A 27,685-nucleotide genomic window follows, 5' to 3' on the forward strand; every position below is an offset into this window, starting at 1 on the left:
GAAATTAAGTATTTGCATGTGTATGTTTCATCACACGTAGTGACAATTATCATTCTGTGCTCTGGAATCCCACCTTGAGCCGAGAAAACTACAAGTCCCAAAATCCCTCACCTATTTTGTGGAACGTTCATGCGCAGCACGTTGTGCATGTGGACATGCTGTGTATTATCGAAGCGCGTGCAGTTTACCCATTCTGCAGGTGTTTTGCAAAGTGAAGTATCGTTAGCATTTATCTCACTTTCTGAAGACGCTACTCAAAGTCATGGGTGAACCAGTGTCTGAAATGTGTGATCACCTCATCAAAGCCGTTAACGTGATGATGGACGCGGAATCTAGTCAAATATATCGTCTGGAGGCCCTAAAGGTATCTCGATGGCTAGATGCTAGTTAGCCAACGTTAGCCAGTAAGGCGCCAGCTAGCTAGCTAGATTTCCCAGTTGTGATGTGGTTACTTGAATGAGGATGGGCTGTGTTACATACATACATAGCTAGCTAGTTGTAACTTAGCATTATAGACGTCGATCGTGGCATTTTACCATGTTTATTGCATGGATTAATCAATGGGCGTAGCTTGCTAGTCATTTAGCTAACTAGCTAGCTAACGTCAGATGGCTAACATGCCATTCCCATCACGTTGCATGTTGCAGATTTCATTCATTGCACACCGGTAGCAGCCTAGATATCTGTGCAGAACCATTACTGATGCCTGATGCACTCAAACTGAATGCAAGATCACTTATGCCCAGAATTTAGCCTAGATATATTGATTGCGTTGAATATACTTGAGTTATTCAGTGTTTTGAGAGTGTCTTACTAGATTGCCAGCAGCTAATTTCTAGCTACAGTAGCAATCTTTGACTCCTCCTAAATCACTTCTTTGTAAAGCTCCATACATTATACTGATAACTATGACTGATATCATTGCAAGTTCCCCGTTTTGATGTTACAAACGTCATTAATGTGAATGAGTTTGTTCTAGCTGACTACCGCAAGGTAGCTAATTGAGTGAGTGCATTAACTTGTCCATCGTGTCTCTCTTTCTCTTCAGTTTTGTGAAGAGTTCAAAGAGAAGTGTCCATTCTGTGTTCCATGTGGGCTACAGTTAGCAGATAAAGCCCAAACAGCAGTGGTGAGGCACTTTGGTCTACAGATACTGGAGCACGTCATCAAGTGAGTTCATGAGTATATTTGTCATTATGATTCAGTTCTGCACATTTACATTTTAGTCATTTGCAGACACTGTTAACCCTCATTGCTCCCGTAAGTCGCTCTGGAAAAGTGCCTTGCTCAAGGGCACATCAACATATTTTTTTGTAGTCAGCTCAGGGATTTGAACCAGCACCCTTTGGTTACTGGCCCAATGCCCTTAACCACTGGACTACCAGCCACTCCATCATTGTCATCAAGATATTCCCCTACACATGTGGACTGGACACGTACTGCCAATGTGTTTCCCAAAACCTTGTTTTTCTTCATGTTGAGAACAGGTTCAGATGGAACAACATGCCACAGCAGGAGAAAGTCCAGCTGAAGAACTGTGCCATGGGGCTGTTGTCATCTGTAAGTCTGTCTGGGTGATAAACACCCTCTTTCTCTATTTTTCTAGAAAAGGTATGTATGATGAAGGGAATTAATGGTGGTCTGTCTACCGAACAGCAAATATAGTTAAAAAAAATAAAGTAGAAATAAACCAACAAGTTTCGCATTATAGTTAAAAAAAATAAAGTAGAAATAAACCAACAAGTTTCGCATTATTGCGTGATCTGTTAGGTGTACATGAATTAATATGCTGACACTAGTCCGTTCCCTGACTGGCACACTGCCTCGCTCTGCAGGGCACATATCCTATCCTGGAGGAGGAGAGTCACATCAAGGACGTTCTCGCACGGATCATAGTGGAGATGATCAAGAGAGAATGGCCTCAGCACTGGCCTGACATGCTCAAGGAGATGGAGGCACTGACCAGCATAGGGGTGAGTCAGCACTTTCCATTTCAGTGTTTCCCCTAGGTTGTTATGTTGGCGGGGTGCCAACTGCCATGGGCCCCCCCGAGCCAACTTTCAGGGCTCAAAACATCAATGGATTCAATTGGAGAGTACATTACAGTATACAAATTAAGTTGTTGCGATCAGATTAATGTCAACTCCCTCTTCCTCCCTCATTCCGTCCCTACCCCCAGGAGGCCCAGACAGAGCTGGTGATGATGATCCTGCTGCGGCTGGCGGAGGACGTGATCACCTTCCAGACGCTGCCCGCCCAGCGCCGCAGGGACATCCAGCAGACCCTCACCCAGAACATGGAGAGCATCTTTAGCTTCCTGCTCACCATCCTGCAGCTCCACGTCGACGAGTACCGCAAACTGGTAAACAGACAGTGGTTACACCCGTCTGTCTCATGGTGTAGATTATTTTGCGGCAGTATTTTTCACCTTTTATTGACATGTTCTACCTTTTTGTATCTCTTCCAGAAAAAAATACCAGGCCAAGAGTTGCAGGTAGGAAGGAGTGTTTTAGATGCACTACAATATATATTGTAATGTATTATATTTACAGTTAGACACCCAGCTAAAGAGACTTCTCTGTTCTGCCCCTACCCCCTCTCTCCCATCTCTCCCCTCCCTCCTCCTTCCTCTTCCCTCTCTGTTTCCTGCCCCCGGTTAGGCCAAGGCCCACTGTCGTGTAGGCGTGGCTGCTCTGAGCACCCTGGCAGGCTACATAGACTGGGTGGCCCTGGCCCACCTCACCAATGACAACTGTCGCCTGCTGGAGATGCTATGTCTGCTGCTCAGTGAGACAGAGCTGCAGTTGGAGGCTGCCGAGTGCCTGCTCATCGCCATCAGCCGCAAGGTTACTACACATTACTAGACACTCCCCTTACTGCAGACAGGGTTTGTAGGACCTGACAGGGCCCTTTATGTCCAGACACTCCCCTTACTGCAGGCACACCCCTTTCTAGGACAGGAGCAGATATTTGTTCACGGCTCCCGAGTGGCGGTGCGGTCTAAGACACTGCATCTCAGTGGCATCACTACAGTCCCTGGTTCGATTCCAGGCTGTATCACATCCGGCCGTGATTGGAAGTCCCATAGGGCGGGGCACAATTGGCCCAGCGTTGTCCGGGTTTAACCGTGGTAGGCCGTCAAGGTAAATAAGAATTTGTTCTTAAATGACTTGCCTAGTTAAATAAAATATATATATATATTTGTTGGAATGTGAAGTGGAGGTCTACAGCTACTGAATGGCCAGTACTAGTCAGGTACGTCACAGGGCTGTGAAAACTGCTGTGTCATCTTAACGTCTTAAAGACAGTACTGTGCAGCAGTCTTCATCGACCTGGCCAAGGCTTCCGACTCTGTCAATCACTGCATTCTTATCGGCAGACTCAACAGCCTTGGTTTCTCAAATGACTGCCTCGCTTGTTTCACCAACTACTAATCTGATACAGTTCAGTGTGTCAAATCGGAGGGCCTATTGTCCAGACCTCTGGCAGTCTCTATGGGGTTACCACAGGGTTCAATTCTCGGGCTGACTCTTTTCTCTGTATATATCAATGATGTCACTCTTGCTGCAGGTGATTCTTTGATCCACCTCTACACAGGCGACACCATTATGTATACATCTGGCCCTTCTTTGGACACTGTGTTAACAAACCTCCAAACTAGATTCAATGCCATACAACACTCCTTCCGTAACCTCCAACTGATCTTAAACGCTAGTAAAACCAAATGCATGCTTTTCAACTGTTCGCTGCCCGCACCCGCCCGCCCAGCATCACTACTCTAGACGGTTCTGACTCAGATTATGTGGACAACTTCAAATACCTAGGTGTCTGGCTAGACTGTAAACTCATATTAAACAATATTAAATCTAGAATCGGCTTCCTATTTCGCTACAAAGCCTCCTTAACTCACGCTGCCAAACATACCCTCGTAAAACTGACTATCCTACCGATCCTCGACTTCGGCGATGTCATTTACAAAATAGCCTCCAACCCTCTACTCAGGAAATTGGATGTAGTCTATCACAGTGCCATCCGTTTTGTCACCAAAGCCCCTTACACTACCCACCACTGCGACTTGTATGCTCTAGTCAACTGGCCCTCGCTTCATATTCATCACCAGACCCACTGGCTCCAGGTCATCTACAAGTCTATGTTAGGTAAAGCTCTGCCTTATCTCAGTTCACTGGTCATGATAACAACACCCACCCGAAGCACGCGCTCCAACAGGTATATCTCACTGGTCATCCCCAAAGCCAACACCTCCTTTGGCCGCCGTTTCTTCCAGTTCTCTGCTGCCAATGACTGGAACGAATTGCAAAAATCACTTAAGCTGGAGACTTCTATTTCCCTCACTAACTTTAAACATCAGCTATCAGAGCAGCTAACCGATCGCTGCAGCTGTACATAGTCCATCTGTAAATAGCCCATCCAATCTACCTACCTCATCCCCATATTGTTTTTATTTATTTACTTCTCTTTTGCACTCCAGTATTTCTACTTGCACATCATCATCTGCACATTTATCACTCCAGTGTTAATCTGCTAAATTGTTATTACTTCTCTACTATGGCCTATTTATTGCCTTACCGCCTCACACCATTTGCACACAATGTATATAGACATTTTCTATTGTGTTATTGACTGTATGCTTGTTTATCCCATGTCACTCTGTTGTTGTATTTGTCGCACTGCTTTGCTTTATCTGGGCCAGGTCACAGTTGTAAATGAGAACTTGTTCTCAACTGGCCGACCAGGTTATATAAAGGTGTTCTCAATTGGCCGACCTGGTTAAATAAAGGTGTTCTCAATTGGCCGACCTGGTTAAATAAAGGTGTTCTCAACTGGCCGACCAGGTTATATAAAGGTGTTCTCAACTGGCCGACCTGGTTATATAAAGGTGTTCTCAACTGGCCGACCTGGTTATATAAAGGTGTTCTCAACTGCCCGACCTGGTTATATAAAGGTGTTCTCAACTGGCCGACCTGGTGAAATAAAGGTGTTCTCAACTGGCCGACCTGGTTAAATAAAGGTGTTCTCAACTGGCCGACCAGGTTATATAAAGGTGTTCTCAACTGGCCGACCTGGTGAAATAAAGGTGTTCTCAACTGGCCGACCTGGTGAAATAAAGGTGTTCTCAACTGGCCGACCTGGTGAAATAAATGTGTTCTCAACTGGCCAACTTGGTTATATAAAGGTGTTCTCAACTGGCCGACCTGGTTATATAAAGGTGTTCTCAACTGGCCGACCTGGTTAAATAAAGGTGTTCTCAACTGGCCGACCTGGTGAAATAAAAATACAAATAAATGTGCCGGGTGTGTCCACAGGGGAAGCTGGATGACAGGAAACCGCTCATGGTGCTGTTTGATGATGTCGCCATGCACTACATCCTGTCTGCAGCACAGTGAGTACCATTCCCCTCATCACCCTTAAGGCTTTACACAGAAGCATTTCTAGCTCGTTCCGGCTTCTCATTCTCTTTGGTTTGTGGCTACAGGTCTGCAGATGGAGCAGCAACATACAACACATCCTCTCCGACACAGTGAGTAGCCTACACATGTTGGTGTTCCACGTCAGTGCCTGCCCAGCAGTCTTATGTTTTTTTGCTCTAAAACTCGGTTGATATTAAGCCTTAGCATTGGAGCTCATAGGGCCTGTTCTTTGCTCCCCCCAGGCCAGTGGTGGAGAGACACTACATCTTCCTGAAGAGGCTTTGTCAGGTCCTGTGTTCCCTTGGCAGCCAACTCTGCTTCTTAGTGGTGAGTCTGTCTGCACTGTCTTTGATTACGATCATCTATTTACTATATTGTTTTATGTATGTATTTTTTTTATAGTACTTGATGATTCTGTCCTTTTGTCTTATGTGTTTCTAATGCAGGGTTCAGGTGTGGAGGTAGATGTACCTGCAAACCTCAGCAAGTACACAGAAGCATTCCTGGCCTTCACCACTCACCCAAGCCAGGTGAGTTACCTGCTGTCACAGTAAAGTACCAGCCAGACGACTTACCTGCTGTCACAGTGAAGTACCAGCCAGGTGAGTTACCGGCTGTCACAGTAAAGTACCAGCCAGACGACTTAACTGCTGTCACAGTAAAGTGCCAGCCAGGTGAGTTACCTGCTGTCACAGTAAAGTACCAACCAGACAACTTACCTGCTGTCACAGTAAAGTACCAGCCAGGTGAGTTACCTGCTGTCACAGTAAAGTACCAGCCAGGTGACTTACCTGCTGTCACAGTAAAGTACCAGCCAGGTGAGTTACCTGCTGTCACAGTAAAGTACCAGCCAGGTGAGTTACCTGCTGTCACAGTAAAGTACCAGCCAGACGACTTACCTGCTGTCACAGTAAAGTACCAGCCAGGTGAGTTACCTGCTGTCACAGTAAAGTACCAGCCAGGTGAGTTACCTGCTGTCACAGTAAAGTACCAGCCAGGTGAGTTACCTGCTGTCACAGTAAAGTACCAGCCAGACGACTTACCTGCTGTCACAGTAAAGTACCAGCCAGGTGACTTACCTGCTGTCACAGTAAAGTACCAGCCAGGTGACTTACCTGCTGTCACAGTAAAGTACCAGCCAGACGACTTACCTGCTGTCACAGTAAAGTACCAGCCAGACGACTTACCTGCTGTCACAGTAAAGTACCAGCCAGGTGACTTACCTGCTGTCACAGTAAAGTACCAGCCAGGTGACTTACCTGCTGTCACAGTAAAGTACCAGCCAGGTGAGTTACCTGTTGTCACAGTAAAGTACCAGCCAGACGACTTACCTGCTGTCACAGTAAAGTACCAGCCACAGGCTCTTGATTCAAATCCATACAGCTAGTTAATACTACTGTTTCTCCATATCTCCCTTTGTCGTTTCTGTGCCTTGAGCACTGAACGGTGACAGGGTTCTTCTTTCATTTCTTCATCTGTTCTGATAATCTCTTCTTCTCTGAACTGAAGTATGCATTTCCCCACCAGTTCCTAAGATCTTCCACCCAGATCACGTGGGGAACCCTGTTCAGACATGAGATTCTCTCCAAGGATCCTGTCATCATCCAGATGATGACCAAGTACTTCAGAGCCACCATGACCAACCTAGTCAAGGTGAGACGGGCTACAGCATACGTGCATCCAAGATTTTGTGCAGGTGAACATTAAAGTATAAAAATGTTCATTAGAAAAATGAGCAAGGAAAGGACTCATTGAGTTACACACAAACTATGATAAATAATGACAACTACAACAAAGGGTTGAGCTTCTCCACTATTTCTATTGTTTCTTTACATGCTTTGGGAAGGTTCTTTAATTGTCTGACTTTGTGTTCTCGTGCTCCTCCTGCTAGACTGGTTTCCCTTCCAGGAACGACAGTCCCAGCTGTGAGTACTCCCGTCATGACTTCGACAGTGATGAAGACTTCAACTCCTTCTTCAACTGTAAGCAATGTGACTCCTATTTTAATTGAATAACTTTGATTTATGCAATCTTAGCAAATAAATAATATGATGTATTATCAAAGAATGTTCTGTCCAGTTTGTTGGTAGTGATCACGACCCTGGTGCTTGTGTCCGTGTTCTGATGTGTCCCAGCGTTCCGAGCGCAGCAGGGGGAGGCGGTCCGGAACGCGTGCCGTGTCGTTCCCTTGGAGGGTTTCCAGATTGCAGCAGAGTGGCTGCAGTATCAGATCAGTACACCCATTGACATCGGGACCACTGGGTGTAGGTCCTGCTTCTTGACTGTGGCTCACTGAAGATCTGGGAAGGGGGAGGGTCGTGTGTGTGTGTGTGTGTGTGATGACAAATGTGTCAGTATGAAACAGTGTCTTGGGGGAATGTGGGATTAACATGCTGCCAGCCACAGCAGTCAGACTAGAGTAGGTCTAGGGTTCATAACTGGAGAGGTTGTGGACTCGGGCCATTAGTACGTATCTAGGTCATCTGAGCTGACTGCTCAAATCAAGAGTTAACCTGTATCAAGAGGAAGTAGAGAGTTGAGGTTCATATAAAGGAAATGCTTCTTTATATGGATGATATGAATTCTCACTCTAGGTCACCCGGAACACACGCATATAGATGAATTCTCGTAACAACTCTATGAAAGGGATTGATACTGTTGGTGCCTGTTAACTAATTAGATAATTAGCATTATTAACTAACTTTGTCTCTTGACTTCTCTCCCTTCCTCCTCCCTCCCTCCTGTCTTCTCTCCCTTCCTCCTCCCTCCTGTCTTCTCTCCCTTCCTCCTCCCTCCTGTCTTCTCTCCCTTCCTCCTCCCTCCTGTCTTCTCTCCCTTCCTCCTCCCTCCTGTCTTCTCTCCCTTCCATCTCCCTCCTCCCTCTGTCTTCTCTCCCTTCCATCTCCTCCCTCCCTCTGTCTTCTCTCCCTTCCACTTCTCCTCCCTCCTGTCTTCTCTCTCTTCCTCCTCCCTCCTGTCTTCTCTCTCTTCCTCCTCCCTCCTGTCTTCTCTCTCTCCTGTCTTCCTCCCTCCTCCTCCCTCCCTCTGTCTTCTCTCCTTCTCCTCCCTCCTCCTCCCTCCCTCTGTCTTCTTTCCCTTCCTCCTCCCTCCCTCCCCTGTCTTCTCTCTCTTCCTCTTCCCTCCTGTCTTCTCTCCCTTCCATCTCCCTCCTCCTCCCTCCCTCTGTCTTCTCTCTCTTCTTCCTCCTCCCTCCCTCTGTCTTCTCTCTCTTCTTCCTTTCCAGCTAAGATGGCAGAGGGGCTGTGTTCTATCCTGTCTCCATCAGCGGTCCAGTGGGATGCTATGACCTTCTTCACAGAGAGTGTTGTGGGACAGATCTTCAAGAACGTGGAGGTTGAGGTATGAGGAAGCAAAACAGAATGCTTTTGGATACACACAGCCGAGAATTAGAGGGGTAAAGAGGGTGATACGCTATCCAGAGACGGTCAAAGTGTGAACCCCACCAGTCGGGTTCCCTGGATGGCAACAATGCAACAGCTACTACTTGTAGGTATTGTTGAAAGACAAAACCATTGATTTATGCTTTCTTCCCCATGGCTCAATAACATAAACAAGTGTTATGAATGAAAGGAAATGATGATGACGAACCCTTAACTCTGGTGTTTCTCTGCCTTTTCTGTAGAAGTTGCCAGTAGATCAGGGCATTGAGCTGCTACAAGCAGTGTTGAACTACAACACCCAAGACCCTCTCATCCTGTCCTGTGTCCTCACCAACCTCTCCTCCCTCTTCCCCTTCGTCACACACCGACCTCACTTCCTGCCTCAGGTCCTCTACAAGGTGAACACCCAAACGTGTACACACCAATCTATAATCTCTCCGTCTTCATGTGGGTGGTGTTAAACTGTTGTTTTTTTCTTTTCCAGCTGTTTGCCTCCATCACATTTGAGGTGGTAGAGGAGAGCAAGGTGAGCCGTCTTAAATATTCTCAGGAGGGATGTCAGATGTGTGTTCTTTGGGATTGTATAAAAATAATAGCAAGTTTTCGGTCCAATCTGTTAAGTTGATGTTTTACGTCTCCCTATATTTCTGTTATTACGGGGCTATCACTCAGTCAAGAGTGCGCCTGCGCGGGAAGTGTTGTTGTTGATGGGCCTGGGGTGGAATGCCTACCTTGTAGTGTGTTCATATAGTATAGTAAACTCTGTTAAACTGGAACCTTGTCGTTGGGTCATTTCAAGTTAACATTGGTAGCAGAGGATGGCTAATAACTACAATGTGCCACCTCGCTTTGACGAGAAGAGGTCGTACGGAAGTTGGAAAAATGAACTGGACACGGGTTACTAATCTGTTTGAACAAGGATGACGGTATGGGAACTTTGATCAGAGCACTGGATTCTGTGTTTCTTGAAGAAGAGGAAGACTGCCTACGAGGCGTATTCAAACTTTGACAGTGTTACGAGAGATATTTTGGCTGCAATGACGGACTACATCATTGATTTCGAATAGAGGTACAATAGGATGTGCCAGTACAACATGGTTCTCCTGGATGCAGTGTTATCTTTCAAGCTGCTAGATACTGCCTGTCTGGATGGTAGGGAGAAACAGTTGGCTTTGACTGCTTGTACTTGACATTTGCATCAATGAATTCGGCACTAACATTTTGGGTGAAAAGACGTCTGTCGCGCCAATAGCAGAAGGAATGCAAGTGAGTGACGCAGCATATCACACTGAGCAGCAGAGAAAAAGGCGCCAACAAGTCACGTTCAAGACAACCAGAAGAGGGCGCCATTTCCCGACACAAATCCGCTAGACAAATATGGAAGGAGATCAAAAATGTGCTATTGGTCAGAGCACTTACCATTGGGTTAAAGACTGTCCTCATAACAATGAACAAGTTAAACTAACAGAGGAAAATGTAAACACAGAGCAGTGTAACATTACACTTTTCAAACTAATCTGCTTCTGATACTGAGATTTTTATAGTTGAATCCTTAGGATCTGCTGTGATTGATGCTGCATGTAAACGGACAGTGTGTGGTGTAAAATGGCATGATAGCTGTGTCAGTGAACTAAATATGAAAGTATGGTCCCTGCAGATATCCCCTTACTATTGAGCAAAGCTTCCCTCAAGAAGGCAGGGGCTGTGCTAGACATAAACAATGACAAGGCAGTGACGTTTAAACAACCAGTGACTCTTGAACTCACTACCTCAGGCCACTATTGTGTAAACATTTTAGACAAAGGCATCACACAGAGTCCATGTAAAAATGATATTCTGATGAACACAAAGCACCTTTCAGCACCACATGCAGCGAGAAAAGCCTTCACTGAAGCAGAGTGTTCAGAGAGACGTCGCAGGGCTCTGCGTAAACGGCTACGACCCACCGATGAGGAGTACAAAACTGGAAACGGTGTGCTACAAACGAGTTGACTGTCAAGAGTGGAAAGGACCGGGAGTTGTCATTGGCCAAGATGGCGTGGTGATATTTGTGAGACACGAAGGCACTGTTATCAGGGTGCATCACTCAAGATTGCGGAAAGTAAATGATCAACAAGATAGAGGGGCTGTTGCTGAGAATCAGTCTCCTAATGAAAATGACAAAAAGGACACAGTAACCGACACAAACCTACCAGATGTTGCATCCAATGATATGGACACTGAAACTGACACAGGAAGTGGAGCAGACACCTTCAACTATGTTGAGTGTTAAAATGAGGAAAACATTCAACAACAGACCCATTTGTTAAGACAACATGGTTGTTCCAATCTGAAAACTGGACAAACTGTTAAATACATGGACAGAGAAAGTGGTATTCCACACACAGCAACCGTCATTGGACGAGCAGGAAAAGCCAAAGGAAAACACCAGAACTGGTCCAACTTGCAGTACTCTGAACCAGCTACACTTTCTGGTACAACAGGGTCAGCTGACCTGTCACTTGTAGATCATCTCAGAATTGTACCAGTGGAAAATCGAGAAAAACAGAACGACATTCAAATTGATGATGTACTTGAAACAAAGGATGTGTCATTTGACTCAGCTAAGCTGGATGAGCTCAGTAATTGGAGGAAAAATTGAGTGTTTGAGGAAGTCAAAGACACTGGCCAAAAATGTGTCTCAACAAGGTGGGTGTGTACCCTTAAAGAATCCTTAACTAGAATAGTGCCTAAAGCATGTCTAGTGGCTAGAGGTTTAGAGGAGCTGGCTGCTAAACAACTCCCAAACGACTCATCGACATGGGCCTCAGTCACTCAGATTGCTGATGACCGTGATCTGCCAGAAAAAAATGGAAACTTCATTCCATAGACATCAAATCTGCACTTTTGCAGGGAACAGAGCTGTCGAGGGTCATTCACATCCGACCTCCGCCTGAAGCTGAGAGCGAAGGAACACTGTGGAAACTAAAAAGGTACAACCAAGTCAAGGCAACAATGCTGAATACAGGTGGTAAAATGTCACAAGTGGATCCTGCAGTCTTCTATTGGCTTGATCAAGACTGCAATGTGACTGGAGTACTTGCCTGTCATGTTGATGACTCTATCTGGGGTGGCTCACAGACATTTGCTACAACTGTGATTCCACACCTCAAAGCTGTTTTCCAGGTCGGCCGTGAGGAGCGTGATCATTGTTATGTTGGCATAGAGTTTATTACAGTTGATGGAACAGTACTGATGCAACAGGAGAGCTATATCAAGACTCTTCAACCCATCCACATGGATTCTTCAAGAGCTGTACAAAGGAATTCCCCTCAGTGGAATTGAAGCTGATCAATTGAGGACAAATGTTATGGGTTGATAGACAGAGTAGACCTGATGTAATGTTTGATGGTTACAACTTGGCATCTAACACACAACACGCCACAGTACAAACCATTCATGAGGTGAACAAAGTTGTTCAGAAACTGATATCACAACAAGTGACTTTAAAGTTTCAGCATGACTCTTTGAAACTAGTTGTCTTCAGTGACGCTTCGCTAGGGAACCTTACAGATGGAGGACGTCCACACAAGGTGGACATCTAATCGTGTTAATGGGTGAAGGAGGAAGATTCTCACCTGTCTGTCGGCAGTCAGAAAGGATGAGAAGGGTTGTTCGAAGCACACTTGCTGGAGAAACACTTGCTCTTGCGGATGGTATTGACGATGCGATCTTTCTTGCAACTCTGTTCTCAGAGCTTACCACTGGTGAGACAAAACAGCACATTCTACCTGTAAGTTTGTGTCACTGACAACTACTCATTAGTTGATGCTGTGAAGTCAACCAAGTCTGTCACAGAGAAAAGACTTGGTCTTGAGATTAGCAGCATCAAGGAACTTATTCAAGCCTGCGCGGGAAGTCTTGTTGTTGATGGACCTGGAGTGGAATGCCTACCTTGTAGTGTGTTCATACAGTATAGTAAACTCTGTTAAACCGGAACCTTGTCGTTGGGTCATTTCAAGTTAACACAATCATCAATCTGATCTGTGATGTCATTTTCAGGCGCCACGGACGCGTGCGGTGAAGAACGTCAGAAGACACGCCTGCTCCTCCATCATCAAGATGTCTCGAGATTACCCATGGTTCATTCTGGTATGTTTCCGCGGTCACGTTTCTGACAGTCCTAGAGGGCTGCTCATCCAGCACTGTGCAGCAGAAAGGAACCCATGCTTTAAAGAGTAAACTGTGTTTCATCACTATCTACTTAAATCTATTGCATCTTACAAGTGTGTATGGGGGTGTGTGTCTGTGTGTTTTCATCATGTACATCTCTCTCTCTCTGCAGCCATGTTTTGACATACTGTATAATCAGGTGAAGAAGCTGTTCTCCAACGAGGCCCTGTTGACCCAGATGGAGAAGTGTGCTTTGATAGAGGCTCTGGTCCTCATCAGTAACCAGTTCAAAGACTACAACAAGCAAAAGGCCTTTCTGGAGGAGCTCATGGCCACTGTGGCTGCTCGCTGGACCTCCGACGAGATGAGGCAGTATGTACCCACGCTATACACACTGAGCTGTGTATACACACACTCACTGCAGACACACTTTTATTTATTTTTATTTAACCGTTGTTCAACTAGGGAAGTTAGTTAAAACCTCTCTGGGATCGTTTGGGACACTAGCGTCCCACCTCGCCAACAGCCAGTGAAATTGCAGGGCGCCAAATTCAAAACAACAGAAAAAAATTCCTCAACCATACAAGTATTTTACACCATTTTAAAGATGCACTTCTTGTTAATCCAACCACAGTGTCCGATTTCAAAAATGCTTTTTCGGCGAAAGCAGAACATATCATTATGTTAGGTCAGCAACTAGTCACAGAAAGCATTCAGCCATTTTCCAACCAAAGAGAGGTGTCACAAAAAGCAGAAATATAGATAAATTGAATCACTAACCTTTGATGATCTTCATCAGATGACACTCCCAGGACTCAATGTTATACATGTATTGTGTGTTTTGTTCGATCAAGTTCATATTTATATCCAAAAACCTCAGTTTACATTGGTGCCATGTTCAGAAATGCCTCCAAAACATCCGGAGGAGTTGCAGAGAGACACATCAAATAACATAAATACTCATCATAAACTTTGATGAAAGATACATGTTTTACATAGAATTAAAGATAAACTTGTTCTTAATGCAACCGCTGTGTCAGATTTCAAAAAAGCTTTACGGCAAAAGCACAATAATCTGAGAACAGCATTCAGCCACAAAAGCAAGCCATACAGTTACCTGCCAAATTGTGGAGTCAACAAAAGTCATAAATAGCATTATAAATCTTCACTTACCTTTGCTGACCTCCGTTTTGTTTGCGCGTTTACTTCACTATTCTAAAGGCACAATGCCGAGCGCAAAATCCAGACCAAAAGTCAAGAGTTCCATTACAGTTTGTAGAAACATGTCAAACTATGTTTACAATCAATTCTTAGGGTATTTTTATAAATAAATCTTCAATAATATTCCAACCTGACAATAGCGTAGTCATTACAGAGGAAAAAAGAAGGAATGGAGCGTCTGCATGACCGCGCAGTAAACAACTGATTGGCCTCAGCCTAGTCCACTTGTTGAAACAGCTCTTATTCGACACCCTTCCACAATAGAAGCCTCAAACAACTTTCTAAAGACTGTTGACATCTGCTGGAAGCCTTGAAGTGCAATCTGGCCCCATAGACACAGCATATTGGATAGGCAATCGCTTAAATGAAACTACAAATCTCAGACTTCCCACTTCCTGGTTGGATTTGTCTAAGGTTTTCGCCTGCTATATGAGTTCTGTTATACTCACAGACATCATTCAAACAGTTTTAGAAACGTCAGTGTTTTCTATCCAATACTACTAATAATTTGCATATATTAGCATCTGGCACAGAGTAGCAGGCTGTTTACTCTGGGCACCTTATTCATCCAAGCTACTCAATACTGCCCCCCAGTCACCAAGAAGTTAAGAAGAAATTCTTATTTACAACGGCCTAGGAACAGGGGCAGAACAACAGATTTTTACCTTGTCAGCTCGGGGATTCGATCTAACAACCTTTCGTTTACTGGCCCGACTCTAACCACTAGGCTACCTACCTCCCACATGCGTGTGTACTAGAGTTAAGAATGTAAGCTCACTCCATAGCAGGCATGAAATGTCAAGGATGGAGCCATCCAATTGGTAACCTTAGGAACGTTGTCAAGGAGTGTGGTCACGTGTGTTAGGAAGTGGTTTTCACTGAGCAAGCAACTTTATTTTCGTAACACGCGTAAACAACATGCGTACATACACATACACATGCTACACACACACACACACACACACACACACAATGTATAATATAAATGGTTGTCCTCTGTGTGTATCAGGGTACTGTTGGAACCTGCTCTGTTCCTGGCTTTCGTTGGTGCAGATCAGCTGATGGCTGAAGGCACAGACCACACAACAGGCATCAACAGGTCACGGGTAGGTAGGTGTGTGTGTGTGTGTGTGCGTGTGTGTGTGTGTGTTCGCGTGTATGTGTTCATGGCTAAGTGCCAAAACTTTCTATGTGATGTCAGGCATGCCAGTCCTGCCAAAACATCAACTACTGTATATTGAAAGTGTCCTATTTCCTGTTTCTCTCCCCCACCCTGCCCTCCTTCCCTCCAGTTGAGTTTCTGTGTATACACCATCCTGGGGGTGGTGAAGAGAGCGCGCTGGCCGGCTGACCTGGAGGAGGCTAAGGCGGGGGGCTTCGTGGCGGGCTACACCCCTTCTGGAGCCCCAATCTACAGAAACCCCTGCACCCCCCAGGTCCTGGCCCTGCTGCCCAACCTGCTCGCCCTCATCAGGTAAGGGGATGTGTAGAGGGGGGTGGGGGTTTTGGAGAGAAAGACAGCGTGTGCATGTGTTTGGAATGATGATAATGTTTGATGATGGTAATCAATCAACTGTATTTATAAAGCCCTTTTTACATCAGCAGATGTCACAAAGTGCTGATACAGAAACCTAGCCTGAAACCCCCAAACAGCAAGCAATGCAGATGTAGAAGCACAGTGGCTAGGAAAACTCCCTAGAAACGCAGGAACTTAAGAAGAAACCTATAGAGGAATTGGGCTCTGAGGGGTGGCCAGTCCTTTTCTGGCTGTGTTGGGTGGCGATTTAAGGCCAGATTGTTCTTCAAGATGTTCAAACGTTCATAGATGACCAGCAGGGTCAAACAATAATCAGTGGTAGTAGAGGGTGCAGCGGGTCAGCACCTCAAGAGTAAATGTCAGTTAGCTTTTTATAGCAGAGTATTGAGGTTGAGACAGCAAGTGGGAGGGAGGGAGAGCGAAAGGGTGGAAAACAGTAAGTCTGGGACAAGGTAGCATGTCCGGTGAACAGGTCAGGGTTCCATAGCCGCAGGAAACTGGAGCCTCAGCACTACCGGGTGGGACGGGGACAGCCAGGAGTCATCAGACCAGGTAGTCCTGAGGCATGGTCCTTAGGCTCACGGACTCCGGGAGGGAAGAGTGAGAGAGAGATGGGAGAATTAGAGGCTGGATACTTAAGTCACACAGGACACCAGCTAAGACAGGAGAATTTCACCAGATAAGACAGACTGATCTTAGCCCACTGGCACGTAGACTGTTGCAGCATACAGTTGACGTCGGAAGTTTACATACACCTTAGCCAAATACATTTAAGAGTTTAAAAGTAAAATATTTGATTCCATCCACTTCCTTATTTCTGAAACACAGACTTCCAGTGTAGTACATTTTAGGACTTCACCATGTTAAATCGAAATGTACGTGTGTCATCCATATAGCAGTGAAAGTTTTGTGTTTCTGAATGACATCACCAAGCAGAAGAGTATATACACTACTGGTCAAAAGTTTTAGACAACCTTCTCAATCAAGGGTTTTTCTTTATTTGGACTATTTCCTACATTGTAGAAGAATAATTTAAATATCAAAACTATGAAATAAAACATGGAATCATGTAGTAAGCAAAAAAAAACAAATCAAAATACATTTTATATTTGAGATTCTTCAAATAGCCACCCTTTTCCTTGACAGCTTTGCACACTCTTGGCATTCTCTCAACCAGTTACACCTGGAATGCTTTTCCAACAGTCTTGAAGGAGTTCCCAAATATGCTGAGCACTTGTTGGCTGCTTTTCCTTCACAATGCAGTCCAACTCATCCAAAACCATCACAATTTGGTTGAGGTCGGGGGATTGTGGAGGCCAGGTCATCTGATGCAGCACTCCACACTGTCCTTCTTGGTCAAATAGCCTTTATACTGCCATGAGGTGTGTTGGGTCATTGTCCTGTGAAAAAACACACTAAGTCCCACTAAGCCCAAACCAGATGGGATGGCGTATCACTGCAGAATGCTGTGGTAGCCATGCTGGTTAAGTGTGCCTTGACTTCTAAATAAATCACAGACAGTGTCACCGGCAAAGCACCTCCACCCATAACAACACCACCTCCATGCTTTACGGTGGGAAATACACATACGCAGAGATCACCTGTAAACTGGCACGCGTCTCACAAAGACACGGTGGTTGGAACCAAAAATATCCCATTTGGACCAGACCAAAAGACTGATTTCCACCGGTCTAATGTCCATTGCTCGTGTTGCTTGTCCCAAGCAAGTCTCTTCTTATTTAGTGTCCTTTTAGTAGTGGTTTCTTTGCAGCAATTCAACCATTACGGCCTGATTCACGCAGCCTCTTCTGAACAGTTGATGTAGAGGTGTCTGTTACTTGAACTCTGAAGCATTTATTTGGGCTGAAAGAATAAATGTTTTGTTTCAAAATTATAGTTTCTGGATTTGACCATATTAATGACCAAGGCTCGTATTTCTGTGTTTATTATATTATAATTAAGTATATGATTTGATATTTAATAGAGCAGTCTGACTGAGCGGTGGTAGGCAGCAGCAGGCTCGTAAGCATTCATTCAAATGCCAGCAGCTCTTAGCAATGCTTGAAGCACAGCACTGTTTATGACTTCAAGCCTATCAACTCCCGAGATTGGGATGGCAATACTAAAGTGCCTATAAGAACATCCAATAGTCAAAGGTATATGAAATACAAAATGGTATAGAGAGAAATAGTCGACACGTCATAATTCCTATAATAACTACAACCTATAACTTCTTTACTGGGAATATTGAAGAACTGAGCAAGGAACTTAAACGTTACCTTTTTTACATGACACATATTGCACTTTTACTTTCTTCAACACTGTTTTATTTATTTAAACCAAATTGAACAGGTTTCATTATTTATTTGAGACTAAATAGATTAATTTATTATTTATATTAAGTTAAAAATAAAAGTGTTCATTCAGTATTGTTATAAAAATCATCTGATTTAGTCGGTGTCGGCTTTTTTTGGTCCTCCAGTAATCGGTATCGGCGTTGAAAGATCATAAACGATTGACCTCTAATACCAGGGAGCTAATTTGTGAAAAATGTTTTTTTTTGTTCTTAGAGGTGCAACTGCAGCTAGGGTTTTACGCAAGGTTAAATTTAGGTCCTCGTCAGGTGGTCAATTGATTTTTGTACTGCGACGTCCTTGGGTAGGTGGAGGGAGTCTGGAAGGGCATCTAGGAATCTTTGGGCACAGCTTTTGATCGTCCTTGGTTGGGGTCTAAACAGATTATTTGTTGCGATTTCAAACCTAATAACATTTAGATCCACAATATTTATTCCACGTGACAACTAGATCCAGGACTGTGGCAATAGGTAGGTCCAGAGACATGATGATAGTGTGTGTGTGATGATTATTAAGGATGATCATGTCTCTCTGTAGAACCCACAACAATCTGTTCCTTCCGGAGAACATGTGTCGTCTGAGTGAGACGTTCTCCAGAGCCTACGAGGTGATTGAGGTGGAGAGGAAGGTGGTTCTAGGTAAGAGGAACCACACTGATTCACTGGTTCTGCACAGTACTGGTTTAGAAACTCTATGCCACAAGCTGGTAACCTGTGGTGTTAACCTGTTATAATTTCACCACTGAAGAATATACTACATAGCAGGATCAATGAGTTGCCAGCTAACTTGCCTGAATGTTCGAATTAAAAAAAAAAAATATATATATATTAGCTTGAGATGGACATTGCTAACTCATTGATTCTGTGTTTAGTATACACCTATGAAGGCTGATAAACCTCCATGATAATTGTGTGTCTTGACCTTTAGGCCTTACACAGCCAGTACTGGACATCTATGACTCTCCAGTGTACAAGACTCATCTGGAGCGCATGCAGGGTTTCTTCTGTACCCTCTATGACAACTGGTGAGTTCCTCACTGTGGATAGTCTTCTGCTTCCTCTCCTTCTCCACACATGCACACTACTCCTACACAATCTCACTCTCTCTTGCTTACCAACCCTCTATCTTTCTCAGTTTTGACTAGATGGTGTACAGCTTATGTCGGAATTGACTTCTCGTATCAGGTTAGGAAAAGGGTTAGGATTAGCTAAAATGTCCCCCCCCCCCAAAAAAAATCAACTTTTAACGTCAATTTGACATAAGCTATATGCTCTCTAGACATGACCCCAGAGACGGAAGAGGAAGTGATGCATCCCACTCCATTTTTTCTGGTTCAATGGAAGTCAATGAACTAATACGCTGTAATCGTATTGGTGTCTATGGGAGAGCCACCCCGTTAAGCAGACCGGAACTGATTATTTTTTCAATGGTAAACCAACCTAAGTGAACCATCTTCATTTATCCACCATCTTCGATAACCCTCCTCTCTCTAGTTACCATATCCTGGGGAATGCAGGCCTATCATTGCATCAGGACTTCTACACCATCGAGGGATTGGCTGAACAGATTGTTGGTTCCGCCTTAATCTCCCTCGACAACGTGCCTGACCACAGACTCCGCCCCATGCTCCATATCCTTCTGTCCTACTGGCCAATTAGGGCTACCGATCACATAGAAGCTCTTGACTAATTTAATCAATCTAAATTTTCTTCAGACAAAAAAATAATCTGTCATTGCTCATGAACCAAGTATCCCTCTTGTAGGTTTTTTGGGTGATCAAATTAAACCACATTTTCCCCCTATTGAACATAGAATAGAGTAAAACTAATTAAATCAAGAACACACTGCGGCATAGTCATGGCCACTGATATTACATGTCCACTATCTATTCAATCAATCTGCTCCTTAATGTGTGTGTGTACGGGTGTTCCTGAAGCAGCTGGTGCTGTCGTGTCCTCAGGAGTACTACGACAGTCTGCTCTGCCCCCTACTGGGCCCTCTGTTCGCCTACATGCTTCAGGTCAGAGCTCACACTTCTCTCCTTGCTCCTGTGAAGTAATACACCTAAACACTCGCGTAACATAAAAGGTTAGCTGTGGTACAACTTCCAAATAAATAAACCGATCTCTGAGGCCGATCAAGAACTCAGAGCATGCTTATTTTGCATTATCAGGCTCTTTGATCGCTGCTATCATAGTCATTAGAAATCAGTTACCATGGAGATGGTAATAATAAGTAATAACAGAATGTATCACATGACATTGTCTCTCTTTGTTTATTTGTCCAGAGACTCAACCTCAGGTGGCAGATCATCAACCAGCGGAGTACTGTCAGGTAAGATGCGTTAGACTCTTAATCCAGAACTTTTATTATTTTATGTGAAATGATCTCCTGTCGACCCGGACAATGTTCTGGTCTTCTATTTGAAGAGGTTGAAGCATTTTTAACCCCATGTTGTGATCTCAGTAAGATATGACCGGAGTCCTAGGACTATACCTCTGGGCTACCTGGTCTGATGACTCCTGGCTGTCACAGTCCCCAGTCCACATGATCGTGCAGCTGCTCCTGCGCCTATAGAAGCCTGACCTGTTCACCAGACATGCTACCTTGTCCCAGACCTGCTGTTTCGATTCTCTCTGCCGCTCTCTCTATCGCACCTGCTGTCTCGACCTCAGCTATGAAAAGCCAACTGACATTAACTCCTGAGGTGCTGACTTGTTGCACCCTCTATAACCATTGTGTGATTGTTTGACCCTGGTCATCTATCAGGTTAAGAGGAGTTGGGCCTGTTTTCTCATCAGTAACTAGGGTAGGGCTGGGTATCACTAAATTGATCACTAACATTTTGAAGCTGAGCCATTTGCAATATGGAAAAATGACTTGTCACACACAAAGTAGATGTTCTAACCAACTTGCCAAAACTAGTTTTTTTAACAAGAAATTTGTGGAGTGGTTGAAAAACTAGTTTTAATGACTCCAACCTAAGTGTATATAAATTTCTGACTTCGACTATACTTACGGTCACTGTGGGGACGACGTCACCGATGCACTTATTGATGACGCCAATGACTGATGTGGTGTACACTTCAATGCCATCAGAGGAATCCCGGAACATATTCCAGTCTGTGCTGCAAAACAGTCCTGTAGCTTAGCATCTGCTTCATCTGACCACTTTTTATTGATCTAGTCACTGGTGCTTCCTGCTTTTAAGCAGGAATCGGGAGAATAGAAATGGTCAGATTTGCCAAATGGAGGTTGAGGGAGAGCTTTGTATGCATCTGTGTGTGGAGTAAAGGTGGTCCAGAGTTCCACATTTAACATGCTGATAGAAATTTGGTAAAACGGATTTGTTTCCCTGCGTTAAAGTCCCCAGCAACTAGGAGCGCCGCCTCTGGGTGAGCGTTTTCTTGTTTGCTTGTGGCGGAATACAGCTCATTCAATGCTGTCTTAACGCCAGCTTCTGCTGTGTTGGTATGTAAACAGCTATGGAAAATACAGATGAAAACTCTCTTGGCATAAAATGTTACTGTTTTTAATGTCCCGTTGGTAGTTTAATCTTCCGCGTAGCTCGTCGATTTTATTCTCCAAAAATTGCTCGTTTGCTGGCAGAATGGAGTGAAGTGGGGGTTTATTCAATCGCCTACGAATTCTCAGAAGGCAGCCCGCCCTCTGGCCCCTTTTTCTCCGCCTCCTCTTCACGCCAATCATGGGGATCTGGGCCTGTACCCCAGAAAGTAGTATATCATTCGCGTCTGGCTCGTCAGACTCGATAAAGGAAAACAAGGATTCTGCCAGTCCGTGGTGAGTAACCGCAGTGCTGATGTCTAGAAGTTATTTTTGGTCATAAGAGACGGTAGCGGCAACATTATGTACAAAAAAAGTAAAACAATAAGTTTCAAATAAATTAACAAAAAAACACAATAAGATGGGGACACGTGAAACGTCTGCCTTCCTCTCCGGCGCCATCTTATCTTACATCCTATATTCATGGTCCACACACATCAACACAGTCCCGAAGAGAGCACGACAATGCCTCTTCCCCCTCAAAAACTTCAACATCTGCACCGTTGAGAGCATCTTGACTGGATGCATCACCGCTTGGTATGGCAACTGCTTGTCATCTGACCGTAAGGTGCTTCAGAGGGTAGTGCGTACCGCCCAGTACATCACTGTGGCTGAGCTCCCTGCCATCCAGCACCTCAATACCAGGTGGTGTAAGAGGAAGGCCCTAAACAATTTCAAAGACTCCAGCCACCCAAGTCGTAAACTGTTCTCTCTGCTACAGTGCTGCAAGCGTTACCGATTCATCAAGTCTGGAACCAACAAGACTTGAACAGCTTCTACAACCAAGCCTTAAGACAACTAAATAGTTAGTCTGGGTAGCTATTGGTTAACTATTTAACTATCTGCCTCATCACATACACTGCTGTTACTGTTTTATCTATCCTGTTGCCTAGTACATATAGGTAGGGACAACGTGACATCTCTACCTCAATGACCTCGTACCCCTGCACACAACTCAGTACTTGTACCTTGTGTATGGAGCCAAGTTATCTTTACTCATTGTGTATTTATTCCTTGTTATTATTTTTCAACAAAAAAATTCTCTGCATTGCTGAGAATAGCCTGTAAGTAAGCATTTCACTTCGTAAACAACACCTGTTGTTTACAAAGCATGTGACTAATAAAGTTACATTTGATGTGGTCACTTTGAATGCATGGGTTTCTTTCTATTTCTGTGCTGGTGGCGTGTTGACAATCTCCCTCCCTCTGTCTGTGTAGTATGGAGGATGACGAGGACGAGGCGTGTGAGGAGAACCAAGTCACACAGGAGATGCTGGAGGAACAGCTGGTTCGTCTGGTCACCAGAGAGGTTCTGGACCTGCTCAGTAAGTCAAGGGACGAGAATGGGATGTAGGGAGCGACTAAGTAGCACTTTATATGGAGTTGAGCATGTTTTTTTTGTCCAGAAGAAACCATCTTGTCGCTTGAAACTGTTCATAGGAATTTAGTTCTGCTGCACATCCAGATTTAATAGGTTTGGGGTATGTGGGGTGGATTAGGTTTGGGGTATGTGGGGTGGATTAGGTTTGGGGTATGTGGGGTGGATTAGGTTTGGGGTATGTGGGGTGGATTAGGTTTGGGGTATGTGGGGTGGATTAGGTTTGGGGTATGTGGGGTGGATTAGGTTTGGGGTATGTGGGGTGGATTAGGTTTGGGGTATGTGGGGTGGATTAGGTTTGGGGTATGTGGGGTGGATTAGGTTTGGGGTATGTGGGGTGGATTAGGTTTGGGGGTTTGTGGGGTGGATTAGGTTTGGGGTATGTGGGGTGGATTAGGTTTGGGGTATGTGGGGTGGATTAGGTTTGGGGTATGTGGGGTGGATTAGGTTTGGGGTGGATTGTTTGGGGTGGATTAGGTTTGGGGTATGTGGGGTGGATTAGGTTTGGGGTATGTGGGGTGGATTAGGTTTGGGGTATGATTAGGTTTGGGGTATGTGGGGTGGATTAGGTTTTGGGGTATGTGGGGTGGATTAGGTTTGGGGTATGTGGGGTGGATTAGGTTTGGGGTATGTGGGGTGGATTAGGTTTGGGGTATGTGGGGTGGATTAGGTTTGGGGTATGTGGGGTGGATTAGGTTTGGGGTATGCGGGGTGGATTAGGTTTGGGGTATGCGGGGTGGATTAGGTTTGGGGTATGCGGGGTGGATTAGGTTTGGGGTATGCGGGGTGGATTAGGTTTGGGGTATGCGGGGTGGATTAGGTTTGGGGTATGCGGGGTGGATTGGGGTATGTGGGGTGGATTGGGGTATGTGGGGTGGGGTGGATTGGGGTATGTGGGGTGGATTGGGGTGTGGCCATATTTCCTAACATTGATCCTTTCCCCTCAGCTCACGCCTGCATACTGAAAAAAGTTCCTGAGCCTGCAGGGAATAAGGAGGATGTGGATGGTAAGTGTTCCCTGATCCCTACTTATTTCCACATTGTCAAGGGAAGAAAAGCATCACTCAGGGTCCACCCCCTCCTCACTGTATCTTTTCTGTTCTATTGTGTGTAGAGGATGAGATGATGTCCACTGAGTCCCAGGCAGTCACAGCCTCTCCGGCCCAGCCAACAGGCGAAATGACTGAGCTGGGGAAGTGTCTACTCAAACATGAGGTTGGCACCACACACACACACGCTTCTACAGCAGGGGTGTTGAACTCATTCCATGTAGGACCTAGTTTCTGATGGTTTTTGCTCCTCCCTTGTACTTGATGAATGAGTAAAGGTCACTAATTAGTAAGGAACTCCCTTCACCTGGTTGAATGCGTTTGACACCCCTGATCTACAGCATCGACCCCTGGCAGTGTGACAGAACTCTCTCTTCCTCTGCAGGACATCTATATGACGTTGTTGACTATCTCGTTCACCTCTCTCTCCTGGAAGGATACCAGCAACTGTCACCGCACTGCCTCCATGGTGTGCTGGACCCTCCTGCGACAGGTAGGCTGCTACCCTGCAGCGACAGGTAGGCTGCTACCCTGCAGCGACAGGTAGGCTGCTACCCTGCAGCGACAGGTAGGCTGCTACCCTGCAGCGACAGGTAGGCTGCTACCCTGCAGCGACAGGTAGGCTGCTACCCTGCAGCGACAGGTAGGCTGCTACCCTGCAGCGACAGGTAGGCTGCTACCCTGCAGCGACAGGTAGGCTGCTACCCTGCAGCGACAGTTAGGCTGCTACCCTGCAGCGACAGGTAGGCTGCTACCCTGCAGCGACAGGTAGGCTGCTACCCTGCAGCGACAGGTAGGCTGCTGCCCTGCAGCGACAGGTAGGCTGCTGCCCTCAGCGACAGGTAGGCTGCTACCCTGCAGCGACAGGTAGGCTGCTACCCTGCAGCGAAATCTTCTCTCTCTGACTTTTCTTCTGTTCAGGTCGTAGGGGGGAACCTTCTACCAGAGGCGGTCACCTGGTTCTATGCCAGTGTCCTGAAAGGACTGCAGATGCACGGGCAGCACGAGGTCTGTAACTCAGCCCTCACACAACTGGCCCTGATTATATATGACAACCTGGTGAGTAACACACTCACTCGCTCACACACTCCCTCCCTTCATCTTTCTTCTTCCTAACTCTACCTTTCCTCCCTCCCTGGGTCAGCGGCCACGATACATGGAGCTAAGGAGTGTGATGACTCAGATCCCCAGCATCAATCTGGAGGCTCTGGACCAGTATGACCAGCGGCTGCTGGAGCCCAGCTCTGCCCAGAAGGTGGGAGAGAAGAAGAGGAAGGACCAGTTCAAGAAGCTCATTGCCGGCACTGTGGGGGTAATACCACCTCCCACCACTAGATGGGGGTGTTCTTCCACTTTTATGTTTTTCTGCAGAGAAGACCGAGAATTATTTCATAACAAAATATTGTCTGAAATGTGTCCATTGACTGTTGAAATGGATATTACTAATAAGATATAAGTTATACTTTATTGGAGAGAGCTGGCAATATGTTTCATGTAAATGTAATTAAATAAGTCCCGTACACTCAGATATAATAAAACAACAATTCAATCCAGACAGATTGTAACTGTATTTGATCTCTCCTCTCCACAGAAAGATCTGGGCCAGCAGTTTAAAAAGGAGGTACATATCAGAAATCTTCCATCTCTCTTTAAGAAGCCCAAGCTGGAGAAAAGGGACATTGTGGAGCCCAGTGAGACTGGATCTCTAGCAGCTCTCTTCTCCCCAACACAGGACAACATCTAGGAGAACATAACAGCACAGAGAGGCTCTCCGACTGGACTAACACACAAACACACTTTCTACCCTCCCCAGTGGAGATTTACTCCTGAAGGATTGGCTCATCAAGGGTACAACGTCTCTATCCTATTGGTCAACAGTAGGATGAATGGACTCTACAAACTGTGGACAAAGAGAATCAGAATATTCTGTCATGGACTGAACTCTGCTAACTGGTCATACATATGTATTCAAATAATGTGTCTGTCTGCCTTGATCGAGAAAACGGGACAATATGTCTGAAGATGATGAAGATGATGGTTATTGTCCTTCAAGAGGACATGGCTGTTGCCATAAACCCTGCAGGTTGTAAATGGTAACAACACAATGCATTTATACTGCTCATATCTTCACTAGCGCAACACATTTAACTTACATTGTGTTTTGGTATCTCCGCTAACATGGACCATCCACCCAGGTGCTAAACATAGAGATAGATAGAGGACTCGTCTTTATATATGTATCATTATAGTGTCTGACAGCATGGGCAGCACCATTTGAGGCTACAACCCATAGTCAAGTAGTCATCAGGGTGGGGATTCCTATTTTAAAATGGTGGATGATGGCAATGCCCAAGTTAAAATGGGTGATACCCATGATGAGTCCTCTATCTATTTCTATGGTGCTGAATGACAGCAGCCATTTTTTGCCAGAAGAACCTGAATGGGATTCAGTGAGCATGTCTGAGGTGGGATAATTCAGAGTAGTCTGCTGTATGAGGAGAGCTGTCGTCAAGCCCAGGTTTTGTACAGGATCATTCCTCTGTTGATGGGTGAGGTTGTCAAGTAGAACCGTCATCGGTGACTATGTTTTGAACTGGTGTTTCTCCCAGCTATGAACAGATGAGAAACCAGCACGACATTCCTTTTAGGTTAAAGGGATCGTTTGATGCATCAAGTTTTGTCAGGCGTTATTGTTTGTAAAAGAGCTCATATTTTATTAATCTGTTTTGAAGGTAACATTGGATACATTTGGAAAAGATCTACAGGAATGTAAAGGGGATTCCTCGTCAGTTGTACAACTGAAAGCATTCAACCGAAATGTGTCTTCCACATTTAAGCCAACCTCTCTGAATCAGACCTCAATCCCAGATGAATGAGAATAGAAACGAGGTACCAAGTGAATATGGTGCCTGTCAGTTTCACATTCATTTGCTATTGAGGCCTACAGAATGATTTACACTAAAGACGCCATGGAATCCTCTAATATAGACTGCTCTGTAATATAGACTGCTCTGTAATATAGACTGCTCTGCTACACCAGTGTTCAGGTCTGACAAACATTGATATTTTTGTGAAGTACCCTTATAAATCTCTTCATCCTGTCAATTATTGTTTTGTTCACATGTGGCCCTTTTTTCCTTCTCAACACCAAGGAAAAAATGATCTGTACTTGTACAGGGGACAAAATATAAAACATTTTAGTGCTGTTTAGATTTTTCTGTTTTTAAATAAAATAATCTTCAAAGTCATTAATTTCTATGTTATGCCATCGTCTACAAATATAAATCTTGTTTTGTAGCCGGCAAAGCTGTGCTGTGCTGGTCAATAATAGTAGTTTAGAGAGTACTGTCTCTAAACTAAGGGGGAGTTGGCGGAGCTTTACCGAGCATGGACTTGAAGATGACCTGGAGCCAGTGGGTCTGGCAACGAATATGTAGCGAGGGCCAGTCGACTAGAGCATACAAGTCGCAGTGGTGGGCGGTATAAGGTGCTTTAGTAACAAAACGGATGGCACTGTGATAAACTGCATCCAGTTTGCTGAGTATTGGAAGCTATTTTGTAGATGACATCACCGAAGTCGAGGATCGGTAGGATAGTCAG

At 45.0% G+C, this 27,685-nt stretch overlaps 1 protein-coding gene across 1 annotated transcript; it reads left to right on the top strand.

The window, feature by feature from the left end:
- The first annotated feature begins 157 nt into the window (after positions 1-157).
- LOC135523476 (exportin-5-like) lies at positions 158-27,333 on the top strand. The gene is made up of 33 exons (XM_064950172.1): positions 158-364; positions 1,049-1,170; positions 1,488-1,560; positions 1,836-1,973; positions 2,180-2,362; positions 2,468-2,494; positions 2,661-2,846; positions 5,325-5,401; positions 5,495-5,539; positions 5,672-5,756; positions 5,876-5,959; positions 6,957-7,082; positions 7,321-7,411; positions 7,565-7,693; positions 8,674-8,789; positions 9,073-9,228; positions 9,315-9,356; positions 12,872-12,961; positions 13,155-13,354; positions 15,213-15,309; positions 15,496-15,677; positions 18,632-18,732; positions 19,022-19,118; positions 19,588-19,723; positions 20,016-20,114; positions 20,382-20,428; positions 22,877-22,983; positions 23,984-24,043; positions 24,151-24,251; positions 24,471-24,578; positions 25,007-25,144; positions 25,230-25,397; positions 25,677-27,333. Exons 1-33 carry the CDS (start codon positions 263-265, stop codon positions 25,827-25,829), a joined length of 3,666 nt encoding a protein of 1,221 aa, XP_064806244.1. The 5' UTR covers positions 158-262; the 3' UTR covers positions 25,830-27,333.
- Positions 27,334-27,685: the final 352 nt, after the last annotated feature.

Source organism: Oncorhynchus masou, chromosome 31 (assembly GCF_036934945.1).
Source record: "Oncorhynchus masou masou isolate Uvic2021 chromosome 31, UVic_Omas_1.1, whole genome shotgun sequence".
Lineage (NCBI taxonomy): Eukaryota > Metazoa > Chordata > Actinopteri > Salmoniformes > Salmonidae > Oncorhynchus > Oncorhynchus masou.